Source organism: Arvicanthis niloticus, chromosome 14, assembly GCF_011762505.2.
Source record: "Arvicanthis niloticus isolate mArvNil1 chromosome 14, mArvNil1.pat.X, whole genome shotgun sequence".
NCBI lineage: Eukaryota > Metazoa > Chordata > Mammalia > Rodentia > Muridae > Arvicanthis > Arvicanthis niloticus.
Window position 1 is genome coordinate 12,701,226 of NC_047671.1, and position 27,504 is coordinate 12,728,729.

Here is a 27,504-nt window from a genome sequence, read left to right on the forward strand (position 1 = left end):
AGTGTTGGGGAGATAGCAGAGCCAGGAAGAACCCCTGGCTCACTGGCTAGGCAGGTTAGCCTAATTGGTAAGCTCCAGGCCAATAAATCCTGTCTCAAAGAAGGTGGATGGTATTTCTGAGGGTGATACTTAAGGTTGTCCTCTGGTCTCTAGAACATGCACATATGTGTACTTTATATAATCTTTACACACACACACACAAACACACACACACACACACACACACACACTAGTTTTTTGAGACAGGGTTTCTCTGTGTAGCCCTGGCTGTCCTGGAACTCATTCTGTAGACCAGGCTGGCCTCGAACTCAGAAATCTGCCTGCCTCTGCCTCCCAAGTGCTGGGATTAAAGGGATGCACCACCACTGCCTGGCTATATTTTTTTATATTATATATGCTATATAAATTATATAAATTATGACATGTAGCTATTAATATATAAAACTATATAATTTATAATTATATATCATAGTCTATAACTATATAGATATATATCTACATAGATTATGTACATAGATTATATTATATATAGGTGGATTATATGTATATAATATATATTTACTATATAGATAATTGTATAAGGCATTGACTTCTTCATAGTTGGGATAAATAAAATTTATCTTAACACGTGGGAATTTTGTCGACTTATTATTTTTTTTATAAGTTGTTTACTGAACACTTCCTTTATGCCAGGCACGACTCTACACACTTCAATGTTTAATTATTTGTTTTCTATGATTTATGTTGTGCAGGGCCAGAGATGTATCTTTCTTTCTTATTTATTTATTTATTTATTTATTTATTTATTTATTTATTTATTTATATGAGTACACCACTGCTCTCTTTGGATATACCAGAAGAGGGCATCGGACACCATTACAGATGGTTGTGAGCCACCATGTGGTTGCTGGGAATTGAACTCAGGACCTCTGGAAGAGCAGTCAGTGCTCTTAACCACTGAGCCACCTCTCCAGCCCCTTGACGACTTATTTTAAATTAGAGTCTACAACTGAAATGCCCACAGCAGCACAGAAAGTGATGCCACATGCGTAGCGTGCTAGGTAGAAGTCATTTGCCTGGAGCCACATCTACATTATCGTGTTTAATTATCATAAATCAGAATGGCCTTTCCCCACACAAATTCATGGGGGGGGGTTGTGTTTGCTGGCTTTTTATGATAGCAGCCATCAAGACCTACTAACTAGAAGTACAGGCATCAGATCAAGATTCATAGACTGCACAGGCAGAAGTGGGGAGGGCGATGAACTGGTGAGAGCCAGAGACTCTCTGAAAGATACAGTCATGACTCAGCCCAGTTCAACATGGAAATTTAGTGTAATATTGCCAGATCTCCTGATCTTCCTAGAAACAGCAGCAACTGACTTGCACCTGAACATCATTTTCAAACTCTGGTGACTAGGGTTAGCAACCCCTTCCTCCTGTATCATTTGCATCCTTTTTGTCTATCTGGTTGACCACACTTACCTCCATCCAATACAGCCTTACTGTTAATGGTTGTCTTCATCACTTACCAGACACTCAAACTGTATTAGGCAGTTGTGTGTTTGATTCATTGTTTGTCTTCCTCAGATGTAAGCTCCATGGTTTGAGGTCCCTTTTTTTCACTCTTACCAAATGAATGAATCGTTCTTTATAACAGTATAGGCCAGTGGCTACCTGAGCTCCAGGAGTTATGAATACTGTTCCCAAGCTCTCAGCTTACTGCACTCTATATAGGAAGTCTATGATTATTTTGAATTGTCAGAGCCCTTTGTATCGGTAGGTCTGTTTCTGTATGCCTCAATGCACAGACTAGAAGATACACGTCTTAAGCGACAGAGCAGGGCCTGCTGTCTTCCTGTGCTTTGGCCACAGTAAGCATTTAATAAATACAAAGTTCTCAGGCACGTCAGCCATGGAAACAGTTCCAATGTATACAACACAAGAATGAGCACTGGAAGATACTCGGAGTTGTCAGCGACCTGCAGTTTGTATGATTTTTGATCCACTGCCTCTTAAAGACAGAAATGTGCTTCTGGCTAGTAGGTCTTGATGGCCTTGCAAAAAGCCAGCAAAGCCCTCATGAGCGTATATGGAAAGGCCTTTGTGATTTATGACAGATAAACATGATAATGTAAGCACGGCTCCATGCAAATGACTGTAGTGAGAAAAAGGGATTCATTCTCCCACTCACGGTGGAGTGTTTTGGTCAACTAGATTAATGCAGTTTTAAAAATTTTTTATTGCAGGTGCCTAAGGACTTTAATTTCATGTTACTGGAGCCATTGATCCAAAGCTAACTGAACATAATAAATACAGGAATGTTTCCACCTTCCCCACCCTCCAGGATACTGGAGTTTTAAAGTGTGGGATTAAGGGTGAAATGACAGCACCATCATTCCAAGGTGGTATCTGACATCATACCTGGGGACATTTGTAGAGCCATCACAGTGAGGTGGTCCCTTGTCTATGCCTTGTCATTATGATAGGCTCTGTTAGATGTGGTGTGGCAGGCAGGTAGAGCTGCCCGCAACCTGCAGCTGTGGGTGGTGTGATGGAAACACATCTGGCCACCAATGGGTTGGCTCTACATCTTACCAGTGTTCACTGCTCCCAATACCCATCATTCCCCATTGCACCCACGGGCCTTCCTACTCCCAAAGTATTGTTCAGTCCCTTTTCTGACCAAGGAGACGATAACTGTGAAACTAATGTGAATAGTCTTTCACATCAGCACAACCCTTTGCTTACAGGGTGGCCTGTGCCATGGTCAGTGCTGTTCCGAAATAATCTAGAATCACTCTGGGCTCCTTACAGGGGATTCTCTTGATTTTGCTGAGGTGGTGAGAACTGTGTGCTCTGGGTGGCACCACTTCCTGGTGGAGATCCTGGACTGCAGAAAATGGAGAAAGGCCCCAAGCAATGAGTGGGGGTGTGGCCTGGACAGTTGTTTCTGCTGACTTGAATTCCCCACCATGAAGGACTTGTACTGTAAACTAGAAGTTAAAATAAATTTCCCCCTCAAGTTTCTTTTATCAAGGCACTTTGTCACAACAAGAAAAGAAACTAAGACAGCTGGTAAAGGAAGCTCCCTAGACCCTTGGATTACATTTCCTCAGGAGGTCAAGATGACCAACCAGATGAGGTTACTGGAGTGTTTCTTATTTTAGCCAAGTCTAAGATAAACTTCTGAGTTATCCTCCTGGACCTCTCTGTGGACAGGCCAGTTAACAAGCCCTAATGTATGTTAAATACGTTAAAGAAATACCTCGGACTAAGATTGCCATGGTTCTCAGGGACACTGGAGCCGGCTGCTACTCCAGGCTGGATGCCTGCTTGAGGTCTTCCATCCTGTGAGCATGATACACCTGGACCATCAGCAGCTTTCCTTGCTTTAGCTCTGTCCTGTTTCTAGAGCATTAGCTCTTCTGTCTGCTAATATCGAATGAGCCTTCCCTCTAGGCATCTGTGACAGAACACTGAGACTGAAATGTTTCCTCTCCATCCTCACGTATGCCTATTAGCATTGACTTCCTGTGATACTGAGTTCATTTCCATTGCTTTAGTTGCCTGTGTGGCAGCAGACATAAAAAATTCAGTCTGGTCCAGTGAGGAGATGTGGGACCTCCTGGGGGCACTGTTACTAGTGCCACCTGGGCAGGAAAGTATGGCGCCTCATTCCACCCTGGAGGAGGAGGTCAGCAGAGATGACGTGGACTCGAGTCTTCCTAGTGACCTTCAGCCCTGTGTCCTTAGCTCCTCAACTAGAGGCAGAAGCCCCCTGCAATGACCAGGGCCAGCACGGCAGTTAGTCCACACAGCTTCAGAGTGTCTGCAATTCCTGAACAACGAACAACTGACCTTGGCACTAAAATCCCAGAGTGCAGATGAATGTGGCCCCTTCCCCAGGCTCCAGAGCAGGGTGCTTCCCTTCAGGCTGAGCTTTTATCAAATTGCAGCTCTCCAAGACCAATCCTCATCAAGCCTGCCCCTTTCAGGTTTCCTAGGCTAAGTATTTAGTATGGGTTCCTACATTCCATGCTCACAGCAATACTGTGTGCAAAGGCGTGAGGTGACTTACTTGCTCTCTAGTCAGAGGGCTTTGGGCTCACCAGGCACCAGAAGCTCTGCCCTCAGCCATTCCAACTCTATGGTCATATCACACTGTCATCATCTGTCCTTGCCAGTGTGTAAGGACGAAGTTGGGGCATCTGCAAAACCAAGACCAGAGCACTCAGTAAAACACCACTTCTCTGGCTTTGTTCCCTTCCGTCTAAGATGGGGCTGATCTCTAAACAAGCGTAAGAGCCGAAGCTCATTAACATCAGTGTGTGCCTCAATAAGGTGAGCACTGCAATGATGCACAATTACACTCTAATAATTCAGTGCCCAAGAGCCCTGTAAAACAACTGCCACGGCCTTGGATTAGCACAGCATGCAAACGCACCAGGAAAATCATTACCTACTTAGTCTCCTTCATTTGGGTGGGTTTAACATGAGAAGAATAATCCAGGCACCGAGACGAGATCTCATTTTACAACTGTAGTAAGAAGTACATAAAAGCTTGAATCTGTCCCAATAGTTCCTAAAAGATTTCTCCCATAGTGTCAGAGGCAAAAATAATGAAATCTTGCAAATGTACAGTTAATAGGTCCCTAGTGGACACTAACTTCAAAAATGCACGGTCTATAAGACATTAAAGGCTTGATTTTGGTTTCTGCACTGTTCCTGTTAATAACAATGTCTAATTAAAACATCTGTAAAATACTGATAGTTTTAATTTTACATAAAATTTCCAAAACAACTGTTACACAGTATAATAGGTATCTGCAATGAATAGGTTATTAATGGAAATATTATTTTAAATTAAATCCGGGTTCTAAATTTAAATTAGTCATCTCTGGCTAATGAAGAGAAAAAAGTCATCTGCGCTGGGAATACAGTGGAAGATCTGGCTTTCCACATCTGTTAAAGCAACTTCACGGGATCTCAGCTGCTGTCTCTTGCTTCTCCGTGGTTTGTCTGCTGGGCTCCACAGCTGAACTCTGGCATCTTGATGGCAGCCTAATGCACCTCTCAGTGCATCTCTGTGAGCCAGTCATCTGCACAGAGGACCCCTCATCTCCATCCCATCTCTCAGTGCATCTCTGTGAGCCAGTCATCTGCACAGAGGACCCCTCATCTCCATCATAGAGAAATGGAGAACTACTGTTCCTTTATGGCAGCAGGAGTGTCTCCTCCCAGCCCAGTGAACCTGATGCACATTTTAACAGAATGGCACACAATCTCAGCTCCCCCTTTCTTCAGATCTCATCTTCTTTTATAAAACAAAAGAGATTAGCAAGGTTTAGGGCTGGCTGCAGTTCAATACCCCTCTTTCTAATTAATGCACAATGAAAGGGTTAAAAGGGTCAGCACTGGATGGTGCAGCCTACTGATGCCACCTTGTCAGAAAGGGATCCATCCAGTCCAGACAACACATGCTGGTTCACAGGAGATGCTGCAGAATGTGGTCCACAGCGTGAGGGAAGCTCTCGCAAGTTAAGTAGGGAGGTGGATTAATTTTTTCTTCATCTGCTGCTTTGTATTTCCCTGAAATGAAGGTAAAGCCAGTGAACAAAAGCTACGGTAGAATGCCAAGTTCACCACACCCAGGAGCACCCACCACCCAAGTTCACCACACCCAGGAGCACCCCATCACCCAAGTTCACCACAGCAGGAGCACCCCATCACCCAAGTTCACCACAGCAGGAGCACCCCACCACCCAAGTTCACCACAGCAGGAGCACCACCCAAGTTCACCACACACAGGAGCACCCCACCACTCAAGTTCACCACACCAAGGAGCACCCCACCACCCAAGTTCACCATACCCAGGAGCACCCCACCACCCAAGTTCACCACAGCAGGAGCACCACCCAAGTTCACCACACATAGGAGCACCCCACCACTCAAGTTCACCACACCAAGGAGCACCCCATCACCCAAGTTAACCATACCAGGAGCACCCCACAAGTTCACCACACACAGGAGCACCCCACCACTCAAGTTCACCACACCAAGGAGCACACCATCACCCAAGCTCACCATACCAGGAGCACCCCACAAGTTCACCACACACAGGAGCACCCCACCACTCAAGTTCACCACACCAAGGAGCACCCCATCACCCAAGCTCACCACACCCAGGAGCACCCCATCACCCAAGTTCACCACATCCAGGAGCACCCCATCACCCAAGTTCACCACACACAGGAGCACCCCATCACCCAAGTTCACCACACCCAGGAGCACCCCATCACCCAAGTTCACCACACCCAGGAGCGCCACCCCTCGCCCAGAGTCAAGGCTCCACCTCTCCCCAAAGCACCTTTTCCTGAGACCTTAGTAGGCAAAAGAGCAATCCAAACAACTGTGACATTTCACCTTCCCAGGCCCTCTGGTCTTTTACAATGAATAGTTCTAGGAACAGTCACCTCACAGTTAAGGTTTCCTTCAAGTCATGGAAGCATTCTCTCCCTGACCTTCAGTACTGAGGGTAGACAGGTAATTTAAATCAATGCTTTTTAAAACAGAAGACTAGACATAAGCCAGATGCCAAGTGCTGCCTAATTTGTGACTCAGGAATTTGTGGGCCTGGTACACAATTCAGCACATCAGCCCAGAGAGAAGAGGAACCAATTTGTGCAGGACTGGAGAGGTTTTACATTTGTACAGGAGGCAGCAAGGTCCCCTTTCATCACCCTTACTGGGCCCAATGCATTTCTGAATGTCCTCTTTCTCTCTGAGCATCCAGTTCCCTCTCTAGTATTGGTAATTTGTAGCTATCTGTTTGCTTGTTTTACAGCTATGGAGACTGTAAGTTTCTGTGAACAGGGACTGTCTCCTTTACACACTAACGGATTCCTAGTACCTAACACGATGGGCACATCACACGCAGTCCCTCGATATGTCTAAAAAATGATTGGGAAGGAGGACGGGGAGGTAGCCAGGCTCCAGGCTCAGCGAGAGGAGGGTGCATTTGCCTGTGGCCTGCAGGGCTTTGCTTTTGCTTTCTTTCTTCTCCTCCTCCCTTTCTATGACCCTCATTCATTGTTCAGCTTTATCAGGTTTCCTTTCCTAAATTTAGCTTCCCTGACAAACCAGAATGATTGTTTTCTGCAACTCCCTCTTGCAGAAGATGGTTCCTGTTCTGTCCTACTGGAGCTCTTCCAGTGAAGGAACAGCGTCAGAAGTCTGGGGCCATTAACACACACTGCACCCACCCTCATATCCTCAAGGTGCAGTTCCACCCAGCAAACTCTACTGCCTAAATCTTAAATCCTATTACGAGCAAATCAGTAGTCAGGGCTTCTACTCAGCATGTCAAAGGCTGACTACTGCTGTTCCACCTACTTTCTAGATCTAGTGGTGTAGGCCACAAATAAATGTCTAAGCCAGGGGCTTCTGGAGCGCTTCTGCTAGACCAGAGACAAAGAAGGATTTCTACAAGGCTCAAAAGACACAGTGTTCAGCTGCATGTCTAATTGTTGCCCACATCATGGTGTCTGGCTCAAAGCAGGTGCCCAACAGTGCTGACTGAATGAATGAAGCACCTCTGGCTAATTCACCCAGGAAGTCACTGGGTCAGTAAGGATGAGGACAGAGAAAGCCAGGAAGCTGTGTTGACGCTGTAAGAAGAAGAGCCGTGTCATTGTTCTCTGGATCAGTATTTCATGTGCTGAACAGAAACAGATTCTGGCTAGGACAAATCCTGAATCTTTCAACCAACTGCTGAACATAGGAACACTGCTCACTTGACCACATGCTCCCACTGAGACACAAAACTGCTCAGGATGGTCCACGAAAGTACTTATCACTGAATATGAATCTACATGTCCAGAGTCATTTTAACTGCTGGAATAATTTGTAAACTCTCAGGGCCTTGTATAGACAAGCATTCTTCCCCTGAGCTATAATCTCAGACCTCTGAATGTGTGATCACCAAACCCAAAGTTAAGAGAAAAGAAAAATGTTTTTTGCATGTAAATTAAAAATGCAAATGAACATGCAGGATAAAGGCATTAGCAGGCATTCCTAACGATGGACTTCCTCATCGTGCAGCCCACACAAAGTGAGTTCTTTTCAGAGCTCCACGACTCAGGCCTCCTGCTTACTGTGATTCTAGGACGTCCTGCAAGGGTGAACTGTCCACTGTGTTATCTCTGGGGAGAGTTCCCGTGCCTCTGGCCTGCTCCAGCTCTGCAGGGCACAGCACCTGTCACTGTCACTGCTCTTTGCTGGAGTCTGAACTCATTTCCCGCTGGCTTGTGGTAGAGAGAGAACGAGAGTGCTAAAACCCTGCCCCTTCTACAAAGGCTGCTCTTCTGGCCACTCTGGGTTTCAGGGAGACAGTGTTTCCTGGCTGGCCAGGAAAGGCTACATAGGCCAGACCGGTACAAACTTATGGCACTCCTCCACTCAGCTTCCCAAGTGCTAGGTTAAAGATGCACCAGCATGCCTCACTCCATCTGCATCTTAGAAAAGGTCCACACAGGAAATACATACCAGTTTTAACTAAGATGCCCAGCATGCCGATGCTCTGAGCCCCGCCAACGTCATCCCTGCAATCCTGGAAAACACAGACACGGAGTCCAGAGTCTTCACTCAGCCTGCCAACCAACTCTACCAACGGCTGACTGGGCTGCACTGGCTACACCAAATTCCCTGCTTTTCTTCTTCATTCTTAAAATGCAGGAAGAGAACATGTGAACAAAGAGTTAAGTAACTCTGTGTAAACATTCTTGAGGAGGAACCCATGCTGGCAGCATCATCAGGGCAGAAGGGGAGCATTAGAGCAGGAGCCCCAGTAACAGAACACAGAGCACAGTGCTGAATCTCTGTGGTTTTGTACACCTGTCTATCCCTTTAAAAAAGATCATGAGAACCTGCATCCTTGTGGAAGTCCACCCAACCAGAGAGAATCAAGTCAAGCAGCATGCACAAGCAGACTGTCTGCATTCACGTCATACTTGGGAATCACAGCAACCTGGAGGGAGCTCCTTGGACTGAGATGAATATGCTGAGTGGAGCTGGGAGTGGGGCACATGCCTGCGGTCCCAATACTCAGGAAGCTGAGACAGGACAATTGAGTGAGCTTAAAAGTCTGAGGCTGTCTGGGCAGCACAGTGAAATTCCATTTTGAAAAACATCCCCAAACCAGAAACACAGCCACCATATACTTGGTTAATGTTGACAATGGTTGTGGGGTAAATAAAAAGTCAAGGCCTGGAAGAAGCATCAGAGCAGTCGACCTTGCCAATTCATGTTTGAAAGCACACTCACTTAGATCATGCCTGAAGATAATTTCTTTCTAGAAAAAAAATGGTTCCTATTATTAAACAATAGTTATTGGAGATGATTTTCCCAAATGCCAAAATCTTCCTTTGAAGTCCACCAAAGACCTTCTATGTTATCACAGCTAAATCCTCCCTGTTGAGGGAACAGGGATGGGGACATAGAGGAGAGGACCTACCTCTCTCCTGGACATCAGCAACTGCACACAGCTGAGCACATGGCTTGCAGCTCCCCACCCTCCCTTGCCTGCCAGCCCCAGATAGTTAACTTGTCACACACATCTGTCTGGGGAAATCAGGCAGAATGCTAAGAGAAAAAGGTGGAACAAAAACCATAGTTTCTCAAACTACAACCAAGTTCCATGAGCATTCTATCGGCATTAGTAGATGATTCCAGAAGCAGAAGACAGCACCAGGAGAACTGTGAGTCTCACCACTTGTTGGAAGCCGACTTTAAGCAGAAAGCGGCTAGAAAGCAGCTATCAACTGCAGCCATCTGGAACCATATACCCTGATAGAGACTTGTTTTTCAATAGCCTACAACAGCTGAAGCACACTCTGACAAACATCTTGTTTATCCCACATAGCTTGTTTTGCTGTTTAGTGACCTCAGCTGTATGGTGCACGTGGTGGTAAAGTGTTTTCACCTGTGTTCTCCTGCTTGTGCTTATAAATACCCAGGATTTCCTTGTAATAGGATATAGGCGTGGTGGTAGCCAGTAGGAGGTGTGAATATAGTCTGTGGGAGACAGTAAAGGAGACTTAACTACAGATCCTCTGGCTTGTCTCTATTCTTTGCGTCTCTTCCCCTTCTTCCCCCTACCCTCTCTCTTGCTAGACCCTGACCTGCGGAACAGAGCAGGCCGTTACAACCACCATGGACTAAGAAAGAGGGGGAGTCTAAACCCTGTGGTCTACATTCAGCTGTGCTAGGTAGGAGACTCACCTCTCCAGGCCTCAGTTTCCTAATGTGTAAAATAAGGGTTGGGCCAGACAATCTCAGTGGGTGCTTCATCTACCAAGCTGTCACACAGAGCTAAAAGAAACCATTCATACCAACTTCCCACACATGGCACACACAGGAAATAACAGCAGCTCATTCACATGGACAAAAGCAAGGCGCTCATCACCACAGGTGACTATTAAGGGTCTCCACTCATTCCAGGCTGCACCTCACTATGAAAAGAGCTAAAGTGGCCAGTATCCCTAACTACTGGACACACTGATTGGGTAATTCTTTCATAAATATATGCTAAAAAAGGCAAAAATGGTAGAATTCTTTTGTTTTCTATATTAATAAGCTATATTTATATATTCTCTATGGAGACATGTTAGACACAACATCTCTATTTTTACAAGAATACACTGACCATATACAGGAAAGCTGCTACAGGAAGCAGGGGTTTGAAGCTGTCTCTCCAAGCACCTCAGACAAGTCAGGACATCTCTTTGGGTCTTGTACTTACATCTCCTATCATGATGGCCTCCTCGGGTGCACAGTCAGTGTCTCTCAATGCTTCCAGAAAGAATGTCTTCTCTGGTTTCCCCACTACTACAGCTTTCGTGTCTGTGGCATACTCTAAGGCAGTCACAAATGGTCCTGGTCCCAGGGCTAAGCCATCTTTTCTCTTGTAGTACCTGGCCTTGTGGATAGCTATCAGAGGGGCTCCATCCAGGAGTAGCCTAGAGGGATGGAGAAAATGTAGACAGGCTAAGAGCAAGTCTTTTATGACTGAGAAAAAAATGTCAGATTTACCAAGTGGTTGTACTCACACTCACAGAAACAAATAGCTTCTTATTAACTTTTAATGACTTGCTGTCTCCTAATGAATTCACAAAGAACTGTTGGGAATTACACACAGATACACTAAAGGTGATAGATTATTAAATTTGGGATTGCTTCAACCTTTTACCTTTAGTGATTTCACACACTTTACCCAAATCACCAGGGAAAGAGAATTAAGAGAACTAAAGCTAAATAAGGCACTGGAGGGAAGAACTGAACTTAATGAGACGAGTTGTTTCCCTTCCCTAATGGGAAGCAGGAGGCTCCCAGGCCTCCAAAGACGCACGGGTTGTTGCTGCAGTGACTGAGCAGCACGCTTGCAGAGTGCTCAAACTTCTGTCTCCTCTACTTCACAGCCTAAGTTTTTTACTTTAGAAGTTTAATGGAGAATTTTCTAGTTTCTCCTTGTAATTTTACCGTGTCATACAGCCTTCTGATTGCTCTCCGCACTGCAAGCCAGGCAGGCCAGCATCCTGAAGTACTCACTAGCGGAAGCTTAAAGGCGAGTCTTACACAGGACAAACTATACTCTTACCTCGATGTCAGGACTTCTCAACAGTGTGAGAAACACACTCCACACGTAGTAACTAGGGAGCTTTAATGACTCAGGCAAAAGCATTGCCAATCTCTACAAACTTCATGCCCCCTCAAGTCTGCCACCTACTTCAGCAATGCAGCTTTAGTCAAACAGAGGAAGTCACACTTGGATTACTGTCAAGTGGAATTTGAGACAGGATAATATTACTTAATCTGATTTTAACCAATGTAATAAATGACCTCACTAGCTTAATTGACTTGAAGTCATCTTAGTCACTTAGTTAAAATATTTAGTAAGTCCGTGGAGGAAGAATTCATCACATCTTACCCCTCACAATTATGAGTAATTAATCGCTTAGCTATGAAGCTGCTAAATTATTCTTGTCAGTGGGCACAGAAATAACTTCCTGTGGGAGATGCAGAATTCAGACATTTATGATTAAATATTTTATTAAGTAAAAGCCAATACCGGACTGTTCCAGGGGTTTGCTGTTAGTTACTACAAATGACTCAGGGCACCGGCCAGAGCCTGCCTAGCCCCTCTGCTGGTCTTCATAAGCAGTGACTTAGTGCAGCACAGGACAACTCACCTAGCCCGTCTCCCAGAAGCAAATAAATGGTATTTGCTTCTGCACCACAGAACGGGAATACTTTATTAACAGACCTCAAAGTTGTTTTCCACTTACATAGCTAAACTAAGAACTCATTTGACTTAGCTTGGTTAATATTTGATTATATATTAGCTAGGGATGAGAATTATCATCTTGATGGATGTGTGTACTTAATTTCGAGTGTCTTCCCTGGAAGGGTGGAACCTGTGGGTTCTCTCCGTCTGTCTAGGCTGGAGCTGGCCCCGTGGAGGCTGGGATGGAGGCTCTTGCTACAATGTTCTCTGTTCAGCATGAGCGTCACTGGGCCTTGCAAGGGTTGAAGCACACTTAAGTAAATGTTTCCTAGGGTACCGACAAATGTCTTTTGTGGTTTGATATTTTTCAGAAAATATGAAAATAGGGTCAGGCCTGGTAGCACACACCTGTATTCCCAGAATTCCCTCTGTGGAGGCAGAGGCAGGAGGATCTCAAGTTCAAGGCTACCTTGATGCACAGTGAAATGGCTGTGTCAAGAAAAATGATGCATGCATTAGAAGTAGCTCATTCTAGACCATGCTCCTATATCCAGCAAGTAGGTAACAAAGGGTGGCTTCCTACTTGTTACTAGAAATAACTTGCTGGCAGGAAATCTAAAATGTTCTAACTATATGGCTACTGTGGCATTAGAAACAAAGGGAAAAGATAAAAGCACCTGACACCAAAGCCTCTGGCTGGCAAAGAAAAGAATTGAGAAGATCCTGGCTGGGGAGCACAGCCACAACAGAAAACCCACGGCGATACAGCCAGGGAGAAGGTGCCTGGAGCAGACAGGATAAGTACAGCTGGAAGCTGTGGTGCATGTTAGTTACATCAAGTCCAGTTCGCCTTGTTTGGAGAGCCAGAACCAGGGTCAGAAGCTGGAATTCTTGAGCACTCTCTTAGATACAATCTTTTCAAATAATTCTCCAAGGCCATTACCAGTCTGCCACCATTCCCACTGAAGACAGGCTATAGCTTGAGACTGTCACACCCCAGCACCTAAAAGCCAGTCTCCCCCACCTTAGTCCCTCAAAAAAACTCACTCACCAGTGACTCAAGCCAGGAACCAGAATTACCTGGATCTCTCAGTCTCTCCTCATCTCCATGTTCTGATCCACTACCCTCATTCAAAACAAAAGTCATAGTATCTCAAAGAATCCTTCTTTCACCTGAAGGTGACACAACAGCCTTCTAACATGCCATATCCCACAAGTGACACTGTCTTTCTGCATGCTTCTCTGGCCCTAGTACTCTAACCCACTGCACAGGCCACAGGAAGGGCTCTGTTCCCTCCTCCTAAGATCAGTAATAAGTTCTCATGAAGGTGGGCTGTAAGGAATGCAGGTCACACAGCTCCCAGGACTTCCCTTACCTTGAACAGTCACTTCTCCAGCCACCTTCCCAAGTATGGATGGTGTTCAGACACCAGCTGCTCTCAATTCCAGGGAAAACTCTTTAGAACTCTGTCCTGTCTCACAGACTCCATGTTCCTGCCACCTGAACAGTATGGGATTGTTCACAGCTTTCTCTTGCCCATCTGACAGATCTGAGTTTAAGTGTCAGAACATCAGAGAGAGCATTCACAATGTCCTCTTTGGACTAAATGGGCTTCTTTTCCACTTGCCATGGTAATTCTGTCCATCTGTGTTTGGAATATATTCCTCGTTGGAATATAATCCCCAAATGCCTGTCAGTTTTACTCCTCTCTGCGTTTTTGGTTTAAAAGAAAGGCCTGGCATGCCTCACAAAATGGTTCTGAGCAAAACTCTTAAATAAATAAAAATACACTTTATGTTTATAGACTGGAGGATGTATTACTATTTAGATGCAAATCCATATATTTAAGCACCAGTGGATGCTAGGGAGCTCCTAAAAGGGAAACTAACAAGCTGATTCTAAAATTTATATGGATGTGCAAAGGATGGAGCCTTTGGAACACCGGATGAGAGCCAAGGCCATCACACAGTAGTCATGGCAGTGTGAAGATGGAGAATCCAGAAACAAGCAATGTATATTGTCACTTGTTTATGTCAAGGAATTCCCTGGGGGAAAGAGCAAGTCTCTACGATGTTTCTGGAACAAGTAAATACATATGAAGATATGAACTCTTCTCTGGGCATGAAGATGAACACTCATAAGCCAGCTCTGGGGCGGCTGAGGTAGGAGATCACAAGTTCAATACCAGGCTAGGGTGTGTAGGAATCCCCTATCTCAAGCCTCTCTCTGCCACTCATTCTTATCTCATATGAGTCATAAAGACTCAAAAAGACCCCATGTCTAATTGTTAAAGGCAAAACAACAGCTTACAGAAGAAAACATAGCATTTCATGTCCTTGGGGCATTATGTATTTGTTAAATAGAACAGAAGAAAACACTGACAAACTGAATTCCATCAAAATTAAGAACTTTGCACTCTTATATTAATTGGAAAGCAAAAATGCAAATGCAGTCCAGGCTGAAATATCTGCAGTACCCTATGGAAACTACGACTGGTGTATACAATACATACAAACGCCTCTTACACATCAATACAAAAAATAACTCAGCCAGAACAGCAAAAGGTGTGGACAGGTATATCATAAGAAAAGCTATCTGATATTCCAATAATACATTAGAAGTTTTCCAATATGACTCATTAGAGAAATAAACTTATTAAGAAGCTACCATGGAGACCACATGGACAGCCACACTTCCACAGACTGCAAAAGACTGGTAGGAATGTGGGCTGGGTGGAACTGGCAGATTGTGTGACATGGGCTAGCACTGAGTGAACTGGCAACACTGACCAGGCTAAAGCTGTTACCTACACCACTATCTGGCAACTCCACTCCTAAATCCATACCCAAGAGAACAATGTGTGTGTCCCCACAGACATGCAGAAGAATGTTCCAGCAAGACTGAAATGAAGCAAGAGCTCAGGAACAGCACACAAAGAGGCCTGGGAAGCTCATCCCACAGGCCACACTACACAAGGCAGGAAGAGAAAAGGAAAAGTGAGGGCCCACTGCCTGTCACACATGACACAGTGACAGAAACCAGAGCAGGGTTACATGGGGAGCAGCACTGTCTGGCAAAGGGTGCAGGAAGTTCTTTACTGTGAGCACATTCAGCTTACACAGGTGTCTAGAATCTTCTGGGTTGTATTTTCTACGTTTCTCATGTCCACAGCTTTGGCTTCTGGTTTGAGCTTGCAGGGGTAGGTTCTCTCCTTCCACATGGGCTCCAGAGATGGTGCTCAGGTCACTGGCCAGCAAGCGCCTTTATCCTTTGTCCTTTATCAGGTGTCTTGCTGACCCTTTTTGGACTTTAATTAGGACTGCATAGCTGACAGCCATCTCACAAAGGAAGAGTCCCACAAAGAAAGTTTCTAATTTGACCTCAGTACCACACTATTGTGAAATTTCTCCTGTCCAGGTTCTAAATACTTAGACTCAAGTGTTCTAGGCAAACAGTCCTCAGAGGCTGTCACTGGTCTTCTCTTGTCCCTGTTGTTTTCTCCTGGTTCATAATTAAATACATTACAATACTTAAACCTGACTTTGTTGCTATTAAAAAAGATATGCCCCTAAGTGAAGCAATCCTCCATTAAACAACAACTGTAAGAATTTCCTCCACATCCTGTTGGAAAGGGTTTCAGTGGGAGAGGGAAGAAGATGAGAAAAAAGAATGAGAAGGAAAAATTCTGAATGTCTTTACTAAATGTCTTTATATAAATGTATGGAACTATAAAAATTAAAAATTATTTATAAGTATGAATGTTTTGCCTCTGTGCCTGCATCCAGTACTCTTGATGGCTGAGCCATCTCTTAGTCCACCCCCAAGTATTTAATTAAGAAAGAAAGAAAGAAAGAAAGAAAGAAAGAAAGAAAGAAAACCTCTCCAATCCAAAAAGTACCAAAATCTGCACAGCGCTGACCTTAGAAGAGTGCTCAGAGCCTGTAACAGGAAAGAGAATTACAGAAGAGAGGTCCTCAGTGAAGCTTTAAAGCTGCCTCTCAGACAGGACTCCCTTAGGGAGCTTGTGATGCCCTCCATCTTTGTGAGTTGTGACATTCCAGTATATACAAAAATGTGCACAGAAACCAATAAATAAGCTAGCTAGCTATGTGCTCAAATACCGATTATGATTCTCTTCAGGTGGCAGAAGCAGGTAACTTTTAGTTTATTCTCTTGTGGGTTTTCCAGAATTAAAACATGCTGTTTCCATGATCACGTACTCTTTAGTGTTTATTAATGCTGGGTTCATGATAGATTATTAAGTAATCTATTTACCTGTGTAGTCTTCCTTCCAATTGGTCCATTACATAAAGGTTCAAACACTGGGCTTCTAGTTAAGATAAACAGGCCTTGAGCTAATGTAGTTATACTGCTGTAGATTAAAAAATAGTACCTCATTCATATTAATGAATCATACAGTATTTCTACGGAAAAAGGGTGAGTATTAAAAAATAAAAAATGAATACTTTCTATCATTTAGGGAGAGCTACATATATGCTACTGATTAAGAAATACATGAAAATAAGAGCATCAAATTCATGGTTCTAATATTACAGTCATTACCAAGGAGGGTGGGGAAGGTATCTGTAGGGGGTAGCAAATGCACTGATATTTCTACTTGTTAAATTAGTGGAGAAGTACAGCAACATTGATTATTCCTGTACAGTGTGCAGTAAGCGGAGAGGAAAAAAGTTACCACAGGTTCTTAGGATCTGAATGTTTTAGACAAAACAAACCCAGATCATACCTTCATACCTGCTTTTTTTGTTTGTTTGTTTGTTTTGTTTTGTTTTTTTTAAAGAGCTGATTTACATCGTTTCCCCAAACCAATTCTTTAAAATCATTCTCAATTTAGCTGAGGCAGGTAAGATATATGTATGTGCCATGCATTTTAGAGAGGCCAGTTCATTAAAAACATAATAGGGATGAAGCAGTGTAATATGAAATTTGATGCATCTGTCTTGATGCATAATGCCTGTGAAGGCAGTTATGCAATGGGCTTGAACATCCAATGTTTATTCTCATTATCAACGTGAATAGTAATTTAATCGGTGGTTCATTTGAGATGCCTGTATTTGCCACATATAATCCAAACAGCTGCAGTCACTGGGTGGAAGGCACAGTCTCTGTGGGAACATCAATATGCAAACAAGGCCAAGACCTAGAATCTTTGTAAACTCTCCCTCCAGCTGTTAAGTGCATCTGTGAAATTAGAGCTGACCTATGAGCACACTATAATGCTCTAAAATGTGGTGTTTGGAAAAATCAATATGGTTAGGAAAGTGTACTAATTAGACAGCATCCGAGCAATTATGAAGCCAGTATTATGTCAACATACATTTTTATTACCCTGAGTCTCGTATTCATTTAAAAGAGACCTCCCAACTTCCTATTAAATGTGTCCTTCCCAAATTACCAGCTGAAGTCAATCAATAGCTGCTTCTTCAAACTGTGGCTAGAGGAGTGCATGAAAAGGAATGGAAGAAGAACAAAGTGGGCTTCTCTTTCAAGTAAACACTGACTTTGATATCGCTGGAGGCAGACCATTTCCCAAGAAACTAAAGCAGGACAATTAAAGTATGTGAAACATAGGGTTTTTTTTTATTATCAATCTTTTTTACAGTCATATATTGGGAAGTGCATTCTCAAGCCACTTGGTAGTGACTAGATGAATTTTTAAATAAGGCCTGAGCATCACGGCGACCGTGAGAGCTGCAGACGATGGCTGTTCCACTAACCAAGCCCCCTCAGTGACCATGCACACAGTAAAGCACACTTGACCTCAAACTGCAATTTCTGCTCATTCAGATTTTACATGAGGATGGTCATTTTCTAAAAGTGGCAGCAAACAATGTGGGTGGATGTGTAAACCTGCGTAATGAGGGTTTCCTACAGGGCACACACAGTGAGATACATTCCATTACGTGTGCATTAGGGTGACTCTTGTTTGTTCTCATCCTGCTAGGAAAAATAAAAAGCAGTCTTCTTCTAGTTTTGACAGACATCTCTCAGGCCATTGTTTGGTTGGTTATTTTGGCTGTCGTTTGGAGATACGAGCATCTTGCTCTCCAGACTAACCTTGAACTCTATGTAGCTGAGGATGACTGAACATCTGATCCTTCTGCCTCCATCTTGAGTGCAGGGATTACACATGCGCACAACAGCACCCCACTTTATGTGGAGTTGGGGACTGAACTAGGGGCTTTGTGCATGGAAGGCAAGCACTATACACTCCACTTCTCTGTCAAACCATTCTTTCGTAAATTAATTCAATATATCTTTCTGTAACATTTTAAAGTATTCTCCTGTCATAAATACAAAGGCAAATTACACTGTTTAGTTTGACAAGTCATAAAAAGCAAGATGAGGAAACAAAAACTTTCAGAAAAAAAATAACAGTCTCTTTCTCCAGATCAGATCTGTGAGTAAATTTTGTCCCACTTATTTGGGGAGTAGGAGAGCATGTTCATAGTTTCCCTTTTAGAAGTTGTAGGAGTTGGTGCAGGCTAAACGCACACATGCACTGGATTTATAGCTTTGGCATGTAATGTGCCTGCCAATACCACTGGAGTCTCTCCGCCTGGCTGTCTCAGGGGTCTAATGTCTCCACCCACTCCTGACTCCTAAAGAGAGCCTCTTATCTACATGCAGAGGCTGGGATCTAACGTTCTTCTGGGGATTCTGTAAGTCACGTGGACACTTGCTGACTCTGTCTTTCCAGCCACTTGCTGGGGCAGTCCTTCATTAGCTATCAGTCTTAGTCACTTTGAAAATATGGTCAAAGGCCTCACTCTTTGTTCGTAGCCTGGCCACTCAGTAAGCGGAATCACCCTCATAGTTTTCAGTTGATTAGCTGGATACTATTTTCTCTCAGTGACCAGCACTGCTGGTGAAAAATGCCAAAGTAATAAAATGATAATAATAACCGCAAAACCCTACTTCCTTTCCAGTTGCAATTTTATTGTGAATTCCTGTTCTAGAATATTGATTCTCTAGATAGGAGGAAAAACCACCATCACATATTAATACAGATGAGTAGAAAAACAAACACAGAATGAAATGATGAAGGCAAAACTGCTTGCATTAAGCCTGAGACTAAACTTGATCCTCAGGACCCACACGGTGAAAGGAGAGAGCCAATTTCTGAAAGCTGACCTCTGACCTCCACTCAGTGACAGCTGTGTAAGCATGCACAAACACACGCATGTGAACACACATGCCACACACTCGTGCACGCACACACAGCACAAAAATAAGTGTAATTCAAAAATTAAAAACAAGGCTGGGTATAGTGGTGCACACCTTTAATCCCAGAACTCAGGACACAGAAACAGATGGCTCTTTGTGAGTTCAAGGCCAACCTGATCTACATAGAGATTTCCAGAAGAGCCAGAGGTACATAGAGAGATCATGTCTCAAATACACACATTACAACACACACACACACACACACACACACACACACACACACACACACACACACACGTGCGCGCACGCATGTCAAGATAGTTACTATTATTTGATGTTGACACTAAAGTGACTTTGAAGACGTTTATCCTAATGTGTAATCTAGGTAGTCAGAAATTAAAACACAAAATCTTATGTGCCAAAATATAAAGAAGAATCGAGGGAGAACTTTTGGTCAGATGAGAGGCAGCAGCTTACCGGAATGCTTGATTCAGAAGCTGGTAATGAAAGTGCTCTGGTGCCAGTCCTACAACCACAGCGTTGGGATCGTGGGTCTGAACTCCTGGCAATGGAAGAAATGTAAGAGTTTCAAGCTGTCAGTCACACTGTGTAAGACAATGTCCCACATGTTCACATTTTGCTATCATCATAATCTGAAGTACATTTTGGAAGTCTAAGAGGCGAGAGGAAAAGAGAGAGGGGTAGGTGGGAGAGGAGGGAGAAGAGAGAGGCATTAATATTTTTCCATGTTCTTCATAGATGTTTTTATAGCTAGAATATCTGAATTGAGAATTGCATCCTGATATTTGTGAGTGACTTCTGATTTCAAAATGCTTTATTGATTACAACCAAGAGAACATTTATGAGTTTTATCAGAGCAACTGATGAGGGAATGGAGTTCTAAGAGGCAAGGGAATTAGAGTTCTAATTGACACATGCATGACAAACATGAAAAGCACCACCGTGTAAAATCCTACAGTTTTATAACCATTTCCTGATGTATGTCTGGTTTCACTCATATTAAAGCATGTTTTAAGAGCCTGGTATCTAATACTAGGACTTCAGATATGACAAACCAGACAAAGTTGTGCACCTCTGTTGTCTGATCACGAGGTCTGTGAAATATGTGTAGCTAAGTCCCGTTTGCCTTTCACTGTGCTCAGAAACCCATTTTCAAGTTTCTTTCTTATTAATTGCCATGAGTATTGAGTAACTTGTTAAAGTTTGTTGAGGGAAGAATCTAATTGCCTACAGTGAGAACTGAATGTTTGTAGTGTTATTTCTTTTTATTACATCAACTACTGAAGCAGATTTTGGCAAAGATATTTTCATTTTCTTCAAATATTCACATATATTGGTTATTTTCATAGAGATAAACATGCTCTAAGAGGTACAGTTCACCACTGAGTGACAGGTCTCTTCCAGTCCTGACCAGATAGCCTGCTTCTACATCCCAGTTCTAGCATACTGCTACTACATTATTACTTAAAAAAAAAAAAGCTAGAGTTTTAATATTGTTTTACTACAGTCAGAAAGGAAATAGCAGATTCAAAGATTGCTTTGCTATCCTTCAGCTTGCTCAGAAACAACGATGTTGATTACAGAATGGACTCAGCTTCTGCATCCCATTGTAATTGCAGAACTCCCTGGCTCTTGTGGCATCCTAAGGGTAGAGGCAGAGAATACCAGGATACCAGGTTTCCTTGCAGCTAAGGAGACTGGCCAAAGATTTAGCTCTGTTGGTCATAAGCCCCACTCAGAGCTTTGAACTGGGAACTTAAAACACAGGAAGTAGGAAGTTGCTCCTGCATTAAGTGGCTACCAACCCTATGAGGTTCCATATGTAGTGCCTGGTGGAGCCACAGGTCTGGCAGAGATCATTCAGCAGGGACATCAGTGGAACTTGCTTAGTTCTATGGGTGCTGCACACTGCTTCTGGGTGTACAACCCTCAATACTTACTCTCCAGCTTCCTTGACAATTCTGTAGGCTACCACTGGCCTGTCACAATCTTACATTTTAAGTGTGTGTGTGTATGTGTGTGTGTGTAGGTCAGAGGACAACTTGCAAGAGTTGGTTCTCTCCTTTGACAATATGAGTCCCCTTGGATCAAACCCACATTGTCAGACTTACGGCAAGTGCCTTTATCTACTGAGACATTTTATTAGCCCATGACCTTTCTTGTTATGGAAATATCCATAAATACAAAAAAGCAGAGCGCCTAGTGACGAGCCTGGATAGATTCACCATGCAGCTTTTCTCAACCATCAACACTCTGCCAGTCCGCTTTAACATGGGGCATGTCAACTGGCAGCCAGCAAGGCCATGCTGCCTTTGACTGAGTCTCAGTCTCACTTTGTAAGTTCACTGCGACTCTTCCTTGGTGTAATTAGACATTAACCCTGGAGAAGCCAAACTGTCTGCATTTGGCTGGTTCTGTAGTAGCATTTAAGTTGTCTCTCTACCCTATTCTTCCTGTACCCAGGGCATTAGACTGGGAGTCTGAATAGGCTCACATCCAACTTACAATTTCATAGATTATAAACTTCTTACTGTTTTATATGAAACAAGGTTCTGGTCCCTCCACTTGTAGCGGTGTGGAGACTGAGCAGTGGTGTTGAGGAACTGTTATGAGACCCCTCCAGTTTGAAGGTCATATCATCCTTGTAGCTAATGCTTCAAAATCTATTGATATTCTTGCCTGTTTCTTGGGGGCTTATCAAGTGGTGATGGTTAATTCTCCCATTTCGATCTGTGATTCCTCTAAAAGAACTTAATTTTATCAAATATTTTGTTATTCTAAAGTATAGTTTAATTGAGAAAAGTAAGCTAAGTGCTCGGTGCACTCTTCAGAGTCAGGAGCTAGGCCCGCCTAATCTCCAGTCACAGCCAATCAACAGTGTGGCTGAGCATCACGGGGATTTTGTCTATGTGGCATGTTGTAAACCACACCATTTTTTTCAATATTCAAATTATCCCTTCTAGTTGGTTCTACTGTTCTTGGGACATGCCCTTATCATGAGGTCTTCAGTAAATTCCCTTCCTAGCATAATGCATTGGGCTATAACTGCTCAAAGGCACAGCCAGAGGCAGACCTACACACCCTATCAACTTCCAGGGATGGCAATACATTTATTTTTCAGCTGAATGCAGTCAAAGTTGATTCTGTTTCTTAGAAGTAATAATTCTAATTGACATACTGGTATATTTCCTACTAGCACAGGTTTGGAGGTCCTGGCCAACCTGTTAAGCTATTGCATGGCATAATGAAAATAGTCACATCTATTTTTGCATATTGCATCATTTCACACAGTATCATCTATAACAACAATGTAGCAAAGCTTCATATAACTAGGACATTTTTCTATAGTCACTTTTTCCAAAGTGAAAATAATTTATTCTTTATTGAAAAATATGTCACAATCATTATGGACTAGCTGTACTACCTAGAATGGCATCTATTTTTAAGAAGTCCCTGATTTATCTCATTTAACCAAGTTAAGAGAGCACATCCTGGATTAAGAGTTATAATACTCAAAAGAATTCTTTTAAACCATGGCTCATGATTCAGGAATAAAGTACTAATTTGGAATGATCTACGTACCATTATAAATCAAACAACCCAAACAGATAATGTAGCATATCCCACAAAGTGAGTATAGTATTTAACACATAGAAATACACCACACACACACACACACACACACACACACACACACACACACGCTTCACTATACACTGAGTCTCTTTTACTGTAGATGGTGGTCAAAAAGGTTTGAGAAACATCAACTCAGATTCAAACTCTATAAACACAGCAGGGGACTTGGGAAAGTCAAATTCTGGGTGCAGAGGCAGGTCTTACCTCCTAGTCTACAGCAGCAGCTAATGAGGTACAGCTGACCAGCTAAGGGTTAGAGGGTAAGCACTGTGCTGCTATGGACAAGGTGGGGTAGAACCGACCAGCTAAGGGTTAGAGGGTAAGCACTGTGCTGCTGTGGACAAGGTGGGGTAGAACCGACCAGCTAAGGGTTAGAGGGTAAGCACTGTGCTGCTGTGGACAAGGCTGTTTTTGTTCTGTCTGTCTGTTTTGTGGACCATTTCAGTAACAGGAAGACCTGTTCATGCCTCTTCTGCATGATTTCAGGGATCACTATGTGAAGAGGTTGTTTTCAACATCTTCCAAATCTCTCACCTGTGAACTCAGGCAGTGCACGATCATCAACCAGTAGCATGGGCCTGACTTGTTTCTGCTCTATTAAGTTTCGGGCTGCTGTCAGAGAAGTAAATATTTCATCTTCGGAGATATCAAACTCCAGTTTTTTCAGTCTTTCCAGCAGGTCTTTCTTGCTCTCTTTAGTTGTATTGGTCACAAAGCGAACCATCACAGAAGCGGCACGCAACCTGGAAAAGTCAGACTCAGAAGTGCACCTTTCACCTCCTAGTCCATAAAGCCTGCTAAGCTGGCTAGGTGTTAGTGCGTGAGCACATGTCTCTGTGCTGTTCTAGACAAAGATTAGTTTGCTTTTAATCTACTCAGAATGCTGACAAATGATCTACACCCTGTGGACAGTGTCTCACCTCCAAAGGCTGGAATGTCAAACTTCAAAAGCCATCTCCACTTTGTGGACGTTAGCTGCCCTTGGCTGGCTGAGGAGTTTCATAAGGACATGAAAGGCCACTGTTCTCACAGGGTCTAGAAGTGAACTATCTTAAGGATCATCCCCTGATGTAACATGACAAAACTGAGACTCATGGCAGCAAGCAACTTTGCAGCTCCATTCTGCTAGCAGTGGAGCCACGGCAAGGCTCTGTGTTCTGGCAGTGTGTTCTTGCTCTTACTAGAAGGACCGAGGACGCCACAGTTATAGAGACTTGTGAAAGGGACTGGAAGAGGGTAACAAAAAAGACCAAACTGAGATGTTAGCAGAGATAGCTACATACCAGGGAGTTGCTGTGCTTTTAAAGAGACTCCTTGGACAGCTCAGAGAGATGCTCAGAACTCATTTTCTTGTCAGACCCAGCATCTTGGAGAAGAATGGAAAGTTCGAAGCTGCCTGAGCCGTACAGGGAATTCAAGGCTACCAAGTAGGCCACTCTGGTCTACACAGCAAGTGTGTAAGTACTATTAATATACAGGACTGATTTGATTCCAATGATCTGGTTTTGAATAATAAATTGATTTCAGAGAAAGAATTTGTGAATCTAGCCTTCTTTAGAAATACTTTTCTTGGTTCAATATGTTGAACACTGTTTCAACATAAAATCTAAAGGTAATTATAATTTAGCTATAATTTAGAATTCATATTAATAGCCTGTTGCTTTTAATGTCTTCCCCAGAAAGCTACAAGGCATAAAAGTGCTTGACATAATTTAAAACAAGCAAATAAAACAGAAGAGAGTTTTAAGAATGCACTCAAAGAACATTAAGTAAATTTATATGATTAAATAATCCATTGTAATCATGATTTCCTCTGTAATATTGGTATGTCAGCTTTTCAGTAGAACACATTACATTTGGTAGTTTATCCCGCAGAAGAAATTACTACTTCAACATGGCTATTATCCTTAAAATGAGCATCACTGTAGAATAACCATGTCAGTTTTAATGAGTTTTGTTTAAAAAACAAAACAAAACAAAACTTTTTATGTAATTAGTCCTTCACCGTCCCTTGTCTGTTTCTATAGAAACCACAGTGGCAGTGGCAGTGGCAGTGCAGGGATTCTGACACAGAACCCTCCAGTGCCCCCCAAAGTTCAACAGACGGTCTCCTGCCTGGCAGAGTGGCAGGCTCAAAGGTTACACAGATCAGAGGTGTCACTGTTCACCAGAGATGGAGAATTTTCTTTCAATCTAAGCAAAAAGACCATCTTCAAAGCAATGAGATCTAGGACAGAGGTGTGGCTTCGCTGAACTTGTGGACAAAGATTTAAAGACAGGTGGGAAAATAAGTTCTTTCTTTCCACCTAGAACTCATTGTTCAGTGTGGGTTTTGATATACATATAAAGGAATAGGATACTTAAGACAATTAAAAGTAATGAAGGTACTGACAATAGGTTTTCATCTTGAACACGAGGTCTGTAGTTGAAGTTATGTATCTTACTGTGAATGAGTGGTGTTTGTTTCACCAAAGCTTTGGCATATCCCACAGAGATGCAGTCCTCAGTGTGGCCAACAGCTTATGGGTGAATATTATCTGGGCTCACTCATGTTAAGAGAGCTGGAAGTGTCCATTCTAACAAGGACTCTGAAGCACACTGCTTCTAGGAATTAATGTTTATAATCTTAGCAGGTAACACTGACACTGCATCAGTGTTCATAATTCAAGTGTAGATCAAAGAAAATCAGAGAAAAGAACTATGGGCTGGGAGGGCAGCTGGAGTGAACACCAGCTCGCTCTGACTAGCAGAAGGCCATCTGGAAGAGAGCTCGAGCTCTGACTTTGGGGGAGTTCTGGTGACTTAGACAAGTGGTAGTGGAATCACAAAGGAAATCCCTTAGACAAAAAACTAAAGAGTTTAAATAATTCTGCCCAATTTTACATATTTTTATAAACCCTCTTTTACACTTTGTACAAAGTCAGCATGAATTTTTGGCTCAGTTTCTCTAGTGTTTTCTATGGAGGAAATAAAAATTAAATTTAGCTGTTAAAAAATAAATAGAACTGGGGATGTAGCTCAGTTGGAAGAGTGCCTGCCTAGTGTGTACAAAAACCCCTAGGTTCTACTCCAGACTGCTTGAGCTGGGGGTGGTGGCACACACCTGCAATTCCAGCCCCTGAGACATTCAAGTGGGAGGTTCAGACCGGCAAGGCCACCTTTGGATAAATTTTGAGTTCAAGGCCAGCCTGAGATACTAGAAAAAGCAAGAAAGCAAGCACTAGAATGTCTATTCACAGAAGCTCACAGTTCAGCGGACACCCATCCTGGCCCTAGAAGGCCTGGCTGAGACAGAGGCTCAGGTTTTGTTTGTTTGTTTGAAATAAAGCCCATCATCCCTCCAATTACAAAATTAACATCCTAACTCCAAATGTAAATGAGAGCTGTACCCAGGGAGCACAGGTACACTGGCTTTTATGTCTGGCTCTCTGAGTGGACAGTACATACTGGAGAGAGGATGGAGCCTGTATTGCTGTTGCCCTCATACAACAGTGCTGAGGCTCGTTACCAGATTTTCTTATGGACAGTACACAGTGGACATCCTGGAGTTTGAAAATGACAAATTCCAAATTTTATACCATTGATTTTGAAAACCTCTAACTTTTTTCAGGATGAATACACTTAATAGTAAATTTTTTTTCGTGATACCCAGAAGCAAACATCCGTACCTGGCTCACATACATGTGTATGCACACGTGTGTTAATGCATATGGCCAGAGGACTGCCTCAGACGTTAGTGCTTTGGCACTGTCTACCTCTTTTGAGACAAGGTGTCCCATTAGCCTAAGGCTTGTGGATCTGGCTAGGCTGGCCAGTCAGGAAGCCCCAGGGAGCCACCACGCCTGGCTTTAAGTGGGTGTTGGGGCCCTCAGGTTTGCAGAGCCACCCTTTACTTAATGACCACCTCTAGCACGCTTTTATCATGTAGTCTCTGCTTGTTTCTAGACTTGTTTAGTATTGTACTTAGTGAATCAGAAATATAGTCTTTAATCTTTGAAAGTATTAAATGAAGTTGACAGAAATCTTTCAAAAATTCCAAGTCTTTCAACCAAGCATTACTTTTTACAGTTGTAAACTCAGTATGAGATCTCAGGTGATCAGGAGGCAGAGTCTGTCTGTTTGCTTAGAGATGCATTTCAGTTCAATCCTAGGACTCGTGATTTTTTTCCCCAGTGCTATTGATTCCGTAGTTTTAGAGTTAAATTACTATTTTAGTTTCTTGAGTTTTCATCTTCAAATTTACATTATCGGTCTTAAAAAACCAGAGTGGCGGGTGGGGCGGGGGAGGAGAGAACAAAAAGACTAGAGCAAAAGGCCGAACCTAATAAAGCAGGGACAATGCTGGGAGGAGGATATTACAACGCATACGTCTTCT

General features: G+C 43.1%; 1 protein-coding gene and 1 non-coding gene across 3 annotated transcripts in view; one reads left to right on the plus strand and one right to left on the minus strand.

The window, feature by feature from the left end:
* Positions 1-4,760: 4,760 nt before the first annotated feature.
* Hdhd2 (haloacid dehalogenase like hydrolase domain containing 2) overlaps positions 4,761-27,504 on the minus strand; it is a 31,702-nt gene continuing 8,958 nt past the window's right edge. The window contains exons 3-7 of one of the 2 annotated variants that reach the window (XM_034518154.2): positions 23,664-23,872; positions 19,950-20,034; positions 10,802-11,018; positions 8,548-8,611; positions 4,761-5,592 (exon numbers count right to left, since the gene is read on the minus strand). In XM_034518154.2, the coding sequence (XP_034374045.1) occupies positions 5,489-5,592; positions 8,548-8,611; positions 10,802-11,018; positions 19,950-20,034; positions 23,664-23,872 (679 nt within the window). In that variant the 3' untranslated portion in view covers positions 4,761-5,488. Of the gene's footprint in view, positions 5,593-8,546; positions 8,725-10,801; positions 11,019-19,949; positions 20,035-23,663; positions 23,873-27,504 lie in introns of those variants that run through there. The other variant, XM_076912437.1, reaches the window with a different exon arrangement.
* Positions 25,361-25,485, plus strand: LOC117720257 (small nucleolar RNA SNORA40). Its single transcript, XR_004608279.1, has one exon. It is a non-coding gene; the product is annotated as a small nucleolar RNA SNORA40 (small nucleolar RNA).